This window comes from Momordica charantia (genome assembly GCF_013281855.1).
Source record: "Momordica charantia cultivar OHB3-1 chromosome 5 unlocalized genomic scaffold, Mcharantia_2.0 BLBB01000005.1, whole genome shotgun sequence".
Lineage (NCBI taxonomy): Eukaryota > Viridiplantae > Streptophyta > Magnoliopsida > Cucurbitales > Cucurbitaceae > Momordica > Momordica charantia.
This window is the reverse complement of record NW_028275163.1, coordinates 6,628,045-6,638,422: the sequence shown is the minus strand read 5'-3', so window position 1 is coordinate 6,638,422 and position 10,378 is coordinate 6,628,045. Positions and strand designations below refer to the sequence as shown.

Below are 10,378 nucleotides of genomic sequence, written 5' to 3'. Positions count from 1 at the left end.
AACTGAATGTTTGACGCATGTTGCCTCAGTTTTACCTGATAAGATATATCATCTGTTACATTCTTGTTATATTTTTAATATTGGTTATTAGACCTTTAGCCAATCTAGAAACTCTCAAAATAAAAAACACTAATAGATCAGACGTTGGAATTCTTTATCTCCATATTTGTGATGTTAATTCATATTTAATCCAAAATAAATACGAGGCTACCCATTTTGTCCAGAATTTCTACTAAATATGCTACAAAAATTTAATGCTAAGTACTAAAATTAGATTTCTATATATAGAATTATTCGGGAACAACCATATTTTAAAATAAATAAAAAATAATAGACAAGCTAGACTAAATATAAAAATTGAGAGCCAAAATTAGGTTAATTTAGAAAACTTTGGTTTAAATATATATATTTTATCCATAACTTTCGATCTTATTCTATTTTATTTGTTAAGTTGTAAAATATTTTAATATAGTCTTTAAACTTCCATTTTAGCCGCAAAATTTCATAAATTATTTAATAAAAATCTAAAGCAAACGTTTCATTAATTTATCTAATCATTAGATGTAATTGGAGATAAATATTTGGAGTTATTTGAAATAGGTTAGATGTCGCATTTTAAAACATATATGAATTTTTTCAATCATTAATGAAAAATTAACAAAATAACTAAATGAGAACTATAATAACATATTCAGACACTAAAATATAATATTTGAAATAAGAACTATCTATTAAATTTTAAAATGTTATAGATTAAAGGTTAAAAAACACATTTGATTCCTGTACTTTCAGTTAAATAACAATTTAGTTTCTAAACTTTAGTTTGTAACGATTTAGTTCTTACTAAAGTAACAATTTAGTCCCTAAACTTTAACTTGTAACGATTTAGTCCATGCAGATTAAATTTGTAACAATTTAGTCTCTATCGTAAACAATTTTATTAAAATTAAGTGTCAAATTTTATCATATAACAATTTAATCTTTCTAGTTATAAACATATTTGGTCCATCTTTAGTTTATTTATCTATATATATAAGAAACTTAACAAAAAAATATTTCACGATAAAGACTAAATCGTTACCAACTTTAAATTACAAGGACTAAATTGTTGTTACCAACTTTAAATTACAAGGACTAAATTGTTACCTATTAAAGTTCAAGGACTAAAAGGTTACCAATCTGAAAGAACATGGATTAAATCGTTACAAATTAAAACTCAGTGACTAAATTATTACTTTAACCAAAGTATAGGGACCAAAAGTATTTTTTTAACCTATATTAAATTATATTTAAAAATAAGATTAAATTGCACATTTAGTCTACTTGAACTTAAATTTGATTTATTCTCTAAGAATTCTAAAACATTTCATTTGATCCCTAATTTAGGTTAAGTTTAAATTCAGTTGATATGATTTTAAAAGTTTTTATTTGATCCATAATGGTTTAGTTAAACCACACAAATTGTGCTTAAACCGTTTTTTACCAACATAAAAACCCACTAATTTCTCTATAGACTTAGTAAGCACAAAATATAAAATTCAAGGGCATATAAACTTTTTGAAATACGAAGACCATAAACACACCCTTAAATTACCAATACTAAAAAATTTGAAGGGTCAAACTTGTCATTTAACCTAAATAAAGTTGTCTAACAAATTTAACCATTTTTTGAAAGAAGTTGTTCAAATTTCTACTCCCAATCTACGATGTAATATTCTTAAATTGATTTCACCATTATTCACCTAATAAGCCAGTAAAATATGACAAAAACTAGAATTAGCAAAATAACAACCACATTTAGTTTTTTTCGATATAACACGTTTTGAAGAAAAAAAACGGAGGTCCAAATTTTAAAATGACAATCCAAATGCTATATATTTATAATATATCTGTAATATATATGACTATCAATATATGTATTTATGTGATATACATCTAATATACTACTGATATGAGTATTTAACATACTTGCAATATGTATGTGATATGCATCTGATGTACTACTCATATGAGTGTCTAATATACTTGCAATATGGATGTGATATGCATTTGATATACTACTCATATGAGTGTTTGTGCAATATATAATTGATATACATCTAATATATTACCAATACGAGTGTTTGATATAACTACTGATATAAGTGAAAATTTTTGCTACATTTGAAAATTTTGAAAACAGACCATATATTTTGAAATATATAAAAGTTTTTTTTTGCTAACCACTATAATTTCCCTTAAAAATATTACTATAGTTTTCAAAATATTTTACACGCTTCCATATATTTTTATGGTTTTTTAATAGAGATTTATATCGGTAAGTTCACGAACCAAAATAAATTTAAGTATTATTTTAGTCCTTATAGTTTTGATTTGATTTATACGGTTTCAATACTTTTCAACTTTTATTTGTTTTAGTCTCGGACTCTCTATGCTTTTTAAAATGTCTAATTTGATCATTATATTTTTAAAAAGTGATCATTTTGGTGTCTTCAATTTCATTTTTGTCTCATTTCTTTCCATCACAATTTTAGCAAAAGAATCCACTCAATAAATTCCTTAAAATTCAGCTATGAATTATATTAAAAATCTTACATAAAATTCAGCTATAAAATTATATTAAAAATGTGTTACAGTTTTACAAATAGGAACTAAAATAATCAACTAAAATCAATAAAAATTAAAAGTAAAAGGAATTAAAAACCAGAGGTAAAAATACGTAATTCTTCGAAAAATTGTAAAAAAAGGAATATACTAAATTACTAATGAATGTTATAAAAGTGAAGGGCAATAACGAACAAACGCAGCATTGATTCAATGAAGTCAATGAAATAATACTAATTAAAGCAATTGAGTAAAAGTAGGTATCTACCACAATCCCACTGGCTCACAATTAGTTATTTTTAAAATTTGAAATCATTAAAATAAAATTAAATAAATAAAAAAAAAGGGTGAAACCTTCTCCGCCTCTGCCCCGCGTTTGCTTCACTGTCATCCGTTCATTGCTTTTGCTCCGAAAAACTACCGAAAAGCCAAAACGGAAGACGACCCAACAAAGCCAAAGCCTTTCAAATCCAACCTGTCTTTCCTTTATTCTTCCATTTCCCCTTGCCGAAGCCCAGGAGAGGCACAAACCAGAAGGTAAAATCCATTTCTGTTTCCCTTTTCTCTTCTGTTTTCCCCCTCTCTTAATAAACTTCTCGATCTCTGCTCGCTAATCTCTCATTTCCCTTTCCATTCCTCGCCCCTTCTCTTGCAATTTCTGTCCCATTTTGAATTTGGGTTTTTAATTTCTGAAACAGGGTTGAAATCTGAAAGTCTCCCTTGTGTTTTTTTTTTTAATTATTGGGTTGTGGGTGATTTGGGTTTCTTGTTTTTCTGTGTTCGGGATCAGTCTGTATCTGGGGTTGTGTTTTTCTTCTTCTTCTATTTTGTTTCTGCCTTGTTTATTTTGTTGGCATTTTGAATTTTGAATCTCTGGTTTGATAATGGACGGCCGAGATCATCATCATCGTTTTGGTTTAGTGGTAAGGATTGTTGGAATTTAATGTTTTTGTTTTTTTTTTTTCCATTTTTATGAATGTTTCAAATTTCCATTTTCATTGTTCCATAAACTGAAAACGTTATTTGGACCTGTCTGTTCTTCTAATATGCCTGAAAGTTGGATCCTTCAAAAAGGACGTGTCATGTGATCATATTTAAGGGTGGTGGGGTTGGAGTTATATGGCGATGAAATATTTTCAAAGTTATCGAGGAATTTTATTAAGAGAAGGTTAGCTATAGGTGGAATGAAAAGATCTGAGGCATTAGTCATCAATGAATCCTTAAATTGGTAGAAGTATATTTCAATCGTTACCTCGAGGAACGTTTCCCCCTTTTTTGCTTTTTTGTTATTTTACTAATGCCTCTCAATTCTCATGAAAAAAAAATTCTCTCTTTTCAGTCATTTCTTGTAATATTACATATTCTCTTCATTATATTCGTATAAAGAAACCATACCATTTCTTTTGTCGGTGATATTCACTCAAGGAAAAAGGATCTTTCATTTGTCATTGCCGTTTGTGTTTACATATTAATTTGTCTCCCATCTTTATAAAAATGGAATTATTTTTATTAGAGCTTTTGGTTACCGTGCAGGCGCATGCCCCTCCTCCTGGTGACTTCGTACGTTTGAAGAATACCGGTTCTAAAGACGATCTATATCTAAGTAAAAGGGATAGAATGCGCAGGTGGCTTTGTTGTACTTGTCAAGTCGAAGACCCCTACCCATCAGCAGAAAGTGAGCACCTGAAAAGCCCACGAAGTTATGGAGATGGTAATACTCTAATCTATCATTTAATTCTCGCACGATTTTATATGATTTGTAATGAAGGATTCGCTATTTACTCTGAAGTCTTTGAGATATCAATATTTTGTAAATCATATATAGTATGATAATGTTTAAGTTAACAAATTACTGGGAAGTGCTTGATTTTTCTCTTCTGTTTTCCAATCCAAAATATTAGTTGAAATGACAGAAAAAAATATCAATAAAACAGAATCGTGAAATTAACATAATTAATAGTTTTATATGTTTATGTTTGAAATATTATTAGGGAGACATTAGAATATTTGAGGCATATTAGTCTTTGTAAGGACTTTGTTAGTGAAATGGTTATAAATAGAGACATTAGAATATTTGAGGCCAGAAATTGTTCAATTCTTCTTGTTACTTGGGGGATTTTACTACATTTTCTTGTTAAGTTGGTTTTCAAGTTTTCCAATACTTTCACCATTCCAATTATTTGCTTCGTATCAAATTGGTTCAAGGGAGTTCGATCTATGTGAATGAATTTGGATTTTCTTGAAACCTAAAAATGAAGGAAGATAATCTCATCAATGCGGTTGTGATGTAGAATATGGGGGGGAAAATTGGAAAGCAACAAAATCACACTTAAAATCACCTGGAGAGGAGTCAAAATAGATAAAGAATGAGCCCAAGCGGTAGCCTAGGTGGCATGGAATTGGGGTCTCTTGGTCATACTGGCTTAGAGGTCTCAAGTTCGAACCTCTCGATGAGCTTAATACCAAAAACCCTTGATGTCTCTTGGGTCTGGGCCTTGGGTATATGAGAGCAAAGCTCTGACTCCTAGTTATAAAAAAAAAAGATAAAGAATGATCAAGGTTGGGGAAACTCAATGCTTGGGAGAAGTGACATGCAACTGTGTTGGGATCATCACACGATGGAATTTAGGAGGAAGAAGATGGAGCCAGAAGAAGTGTATAGACTGAATATGGGTTGCAAGTTGCAAGTCTAAATGTGAAGGTTTGCTAAAAAGGTCAGGTTGAGCAAACACCAAAAAATCAGGATGATACATGGCTGGTTGCCAGCAACGTTACCGGATGAAAACGGTGGAGAGGATGCGCTCCAGCTTGGAGGATAATTGAAGGGATCCAAGAAAGAGGTTGAGAATTCACCATGGGCATATGATGGGCATTTAGTTAATGCAATGGATTGTTAGGCATTTGCGTTCTCGGTGGAGTTAGAGAAGGAATTAATGGTTCTAGCTAGAAAGGTGCTGGAGGTAGGGTTGTTTAGGGTTTCAGAAGCTCTTACTGTAAAGAAGAAAGAGTAGATGCATAGCAGGAAGGTTACTTGAAACTCAGAAGTAGAAAGAGAGGATTAGATAGATTGTAGGTTGACAAACGAAAGTGGGGGCACATATAGAAGAAGAAAAACATACTGAATCCATGTTGTTTTGGGCAAGGAGAAGAAATCCATGAAGATTGAAGAATCGATCGCTAGATAAAAGAAATGCCAAGAATGGGGCTGCCAGAAAGGGTATTAAGTTGGAGGCGAAGAAGCAGAGGCATTGTTGTTGTAGTCAGTGGAACTGGATGCCAAGTATGGTTAAAGGCAAGCAACATACAACGTCTATTCCAGTTCATTAGTTCCTATCCATCAACTATCTTAAATAATAGTAAAATACATTCATGTCATATATTAAAGCATATTTATCAATCTTTTGTTCTTGTTCGAGACAACTTGAGTCAGGGTAACACCATAGCCTTGATATTTCATGCAGATAAATGAAGGGTGAATTTCAATAACCTTTCCCCTAGTGTTTTTGTTTTATTGCCTGGGAACTCAATTGTAAAACCCTAGGTGGATTCTTATGGTTTGTCTACTACGTGATTTATATCTGTCTTATGTATTTTATGCCTTTTAGGTCACCAAAAGGGCTCGAAAGAGTCGGCCCCTGTCAAGGTTGAAGCACCAAAAACTCCACCTCCCATAGAAGTACCAGTACTGCCTCTGGAAGAACTGAAAGGAATGACCGACAACTTCGGGTCCAAAGCACTTATTGGTGAAGGATCTTATGGTCGAGTTTATTATGCTAGCTTAATCAATGGGAAGGCTGTGGCAGTAAAGAAGCTCGACGTTTCCTCTGAGCCTGACTCGAATGGTGACTTTTTGACTCAGGTTTGTGTACAATGTCGATATATAAATAGATCTAGCACATTACAACTCTATCTATCTTGTCCTAATACATTATTTTCCATGAGTTTTGATTCCCCCTCCTGCTTCAGGTTTCTACAGTCTCTAGGTTGAAACATGAAAATTTTGTTGAGTTGCAAGGATATTGTGTCGAAGGAAATTTCCGTGTACTTGCCTACGAGTTTGCAACTATGGGTTCTCTACATGACATATTGCATGGTACGAAACCGTGTTAAGTTCAATTGTTATTTAGTTCAGTTTTCATATAGGCCAGTTAGTCACATGAGTTGTTTCTCTGCACAGGTAGAAAGGGAGTGCAAGGGGCACAGCCCGGTCCGGTGCTTGATTGGATGCAGCGTGTGACAATTGCTGTTGATGCAGCCAGAGGATTGGAATACTTGCACGAGAAAGTTCAACCTTCTATCATACATAGAGATGTTAGGTCCAGCAACGTGCTCCTCTTTGAAGACTTTAAATCCAAGATTGCAGACTTTAACCTTTCAAACCAGGCTCCTGACATGGCTGCTCGTCTTCATTCTACTCGAGTTTTGGGAACTTTTGGCTATCATGCTCCTGAGTAATGTTTCAGAAATCTCATCTATTTGTTCTGTTTTTACTTGCACCTATAAAAATGGTGGATGCGGCGACAGTTGTTTCTTAATGCTGATCCTGTTGACACATTTACTTCCTTTCTTGTTAACTGGAAATTGGATGAGTAGCTATTGTGAATGAATTAGTGTACTGATGTCAAAATTCTCTCTTCCCTCAGGTATGCAATGACTGGACAATTGACACAAAAGAGTGATGTCTACAGCTTCGGCGTGGTTCTACTTGAGCTTTTGACTGGGAGGAAACCCGTTGATCACACCATGCCTCGCGGGCAGCAGAGTCTTGTTACATGGGTGAGTGTTTCTTATTGCTTTTCAATTTCCCCGTGCCTTTTTCGTCTGCGGTCTACTCGAATTTTAGGAGTCTCTAAAATGAATGTCTTTTTTTGTTAAAGGCTACTCCAAGGCTAAGTGAAGACAAAGTTAAACAATGTGTAGATCCAAGGCTGAAGGGCGAATATCCTCCCAAAGGAGTTGCCAAGGTGCCCCTTTCTCTTTAAATTCCACACATTGCAGCCAAACTTAGTGAGACCACATTGACTTGGGTTCTATGGTGTTATTTTATTGCAGCTTGCAGCCGTTGCAGCACTGTGTGTCCAGTATGAAGCGGAGTTCAGGCCGAACATGAGCATTGTCGTCAAGGCTCTGCAGCCGCTTCTAAAGCCACCTGCCATGGCTCCCCCGATCGTGGAGCCTTGAAGTAAATCGAACTCAGTTTTCTTCCTCACTGTTGATATATATGTCAGCCTACATTGCAAAGTTTGCTGCTTTCTTCATGGTGACCATACAGAATTCATAATATTCATTATTTATTCCAATTATTGCTGTTGTTTTTACTTGAAGATCCGTTGAGTCATGTTTGGTTGGATTTGAATAGGTTGCTTTCTTGGAAGCAATTCTTCTTGTGTAGAAGCTGCTACTGCTGGTATTAGCCCTCAGTTGTTTAAAAAATCTCATTTCCCCCTCCTTTTTCCCTTCTTTTTTGGAGTCATCAAGTGGAGACTGAGTGGGAGTGGCATGGTGTGGTGGAAAATACATATGAAGAATGTTGTTTTCTTTCCCTTCTCTCTTTTCGTTTTAATGGATATGGATTGTTTTTTCAGTTGTCATGGAATAATGGTGGTGTGCCTATTTATTTATTAATAATTATTTTATCTATAGCTCTGCTCGACTTGACTCATGTCTCACTTTTACACTCAGAATTAGATGTCTTTTGATAGTCGTTTGAATAAGATTTATAGCACTATTATTCCACCTGTTATGGTATGGTAATTGATTGTAATAGCCTTGTTGACGATAACATACTCAAATGCTTGTTATATCACAAACTTAGTATTTAGGCTTCAAATTTAAGGTATGAAACCAGTCCAAAAATAACTTTTTAAATCCTTGTTGCTTAAAAGTGTATAAATGATAAATTTTCAAAGTTATACCAGCTTTGATTTATAACTCTAATAATCCATCGCTCTTGGGGTCATTTCATCAAATCTTTGAGAAGGATGTATTTTTGCGCAGGGATCCAACTATGGCGAATCCTCTCAAAATTATGACTTCTTTAGATTTTGCAAAATTCAAATTAGAAATTCTATAGAAGGAAAATAATTGAATCCAAATAGTTCATAATAATTTATAGAAAAATATTACCTATATTTAATCACAAAGTCATTGACATTAATTTATGAGTATGATATTCTTTTTGAGGTGAAAGAGTTTTGACTCAGATTCTGCATTTGAAAAAAAAAAAAAAAACCCTAGAAGGATGATTTTTAGGCGGAGGTGTAAAACTATTTTCCGATTATGTGATTCAATTTTTTTTTTTTTTTTATGTTTTCAGTGTTTTTAGATTCAGAATTTGAAATTTTGAAGATGCAGAATTACATTAAAAATGATAAAAACTTTGATAAATATATTACTTTATATTATAAACTCATTTTATGTTTGTTAAAATTAAAACATGTAAAATATAATGTATTCTAAATTATATAACACTGTAAAATAACAATTATACAAAATTCATAAGAAAAATGTTAATAAATTAATTAATATAAGTTTAGATTAAACTAAAATGTAGTTTGCAACTACTTTTAGTTTACAAATATATTACTAAATACACATTGAACAATTCTTTAAATTGAGATTCAATTACCAAATCTGCTACTAAACACATATATGAAAACACTAAAAACAAAGAATACAATTTTGGTTTTCATTGAATCATTTGTTTTCAAATTTCTGTTTTATGATTACCAACCAAATGCACCCTTTGGTTCCTTACACGTTACTCATTCATTGTAAAGTAACGATCTTAGATATGCCTGTCATGAGTTGGGCCAAAGCAATCTGTTGAGTTGTGGACAAAATTTGAATTGAGCGATTATTGAAAGAGGCAAAGTTGACGTTCACAAATTAGACATGGTTGAGTAGATATCAAACCATAGACACAAAACAACATTTGAAGAAATTCGCTCATGAAATTTTTCAAAGACAATCAGATTAAAGGGAGAAAATAGATTAAATTGGTCTAACCTATTTGATAATAACAAGTTCACTGAAAACATTGAATCATTTTTTTTTCAATATAAACATATTTACATATATAACTTCACATAACACTCAGAAGCTTCAAAAGCTGTATGTTTTCAAATTTTACAATGTCTCATCACCCATAAACTCTTCATTGCTGAAACTTGCATTGTGAATACTCAAACTCCCATTTGATTGATTTAAATCTGGGGCTTCCTTGCTTCTATAGTTCCAAAAATACTTGTTTCATGGTTGGCCTTTTTTTCCCATCAATCTCAAACATCTAATGGCTTTGCAACACAATAAACATCCTCTATCTTTGCCTCTCTTTCTACTAGAAGTACTCTAGTAGATTCTTGCCCTCATCTTTTGCAAAAGAGAACGATGGTTTCCTGTTAAAAGCTCTACTATTAGAGCTCTAAAACTGTAAATATCGTTCTTTTCAGTTAATTGGATTGACAAAAAATACTCAGGATTAGCATAGCCAAATGTTCCTTGCAGTTTTGTAGTTAAATGAGATTGATCATAGGGTACAAATATTGATATCCCAAAATCGGATACTTTTGCACTATAGTTATGATCCAAAAGTATATTTGAAGGCTTTATATCTCGATGTAAAATAGGTATAGAAGTTGCAGAATGCATGTAAGCTATAGCTGCAGCAACTTTAAAGGCAATTTTGAGACCAACCTCCCATGAAAGAAGAGAAGAATGTTCACAATCTTAATGGTAGGCATTTTTCAAGTAGTTTAGATGTAGATCAATTATT

The 10,378-nt window shown here is 32.5% G+C and overlaps 1 protein-coding gene across 3 annotated transcripts; it reads left to right on the top strand.

Annotated features, from left to right (window-relative positions):
* Positions 1-2,964: 2,964 nt before the first annotated feature.
* Positions 2,965-8,246, top strand: LOC111014675 (protein CYTOSOLIC ABA RECEPTOR KINASE 5). 3 transcript variants are annotated; one of them, XR_002601925.2, is made up of 9 exons: positions 3,191-3,527; positions 4,138-4,315; positions 6,210-6,463; positions 6,571-6,697; positions 6,782-7,055; positions 7,248-7,380; positions 7,482-7,568; positions 7,657-7,864; positions 7,964-8,246. XR_002601925.2 is itself a non-coding variant. In XM_022289470.2 (8 exons), the coding sequence occupies exons 2-8, from the start codon at positions 4,222-4,224 to the stop codon at positions 7,783-7,785; spliced, it is 1,098 nt and encodes a 365-aa protein (XP_022145162.1). In that variant the 5' UTR covers positions 2,965-3,141; positions 4,138-4,221; the 3' UTR covers positions 7,786-8,246. The 3 variants fall into 3 exon arrangements, 2 of the variants coding, with proteins under 2 accessions (XP_022145162.1, XP_022145161.1); XM_022289470.2 differs by lacking the exon at positions 3,191-3,527 and adding an exon at positions 2,965-3,141 and having other exon boundaries at positions 7,657-8,246; XM_022289469.2 differs by having other exon boundaries at positions 3,192-3,527; positions 7,657-8,246.
* Positions 8,247-10,378: the final 2,132 nt, after the last annotated feature.

Excerpts from the sequence above, each read along its gene's own strand:
- LOC111014675 (XM_022289469.2), top strand. The coding sequence starts at position 3,489 with ATGGACGGCCGAGATCATCATCATCGTTTTGGTTTAGTG. Across the intron at positions 4,316-6,209 it reads CCCACGAAGTTATGGAGATG|GTCACCAAAAGGGCTCGAAA; the intron begins GTAATACTCTAA and ends TATGCCTTTTAG. Across the intron at positions 6,464-6,570 it reads ATGGTGACTTTTTGACTCAG|GTTTCTACAGTCTCTAGGTT; the intron begins GTTTGTGTACAA and ends CTCCTGCTTCAG.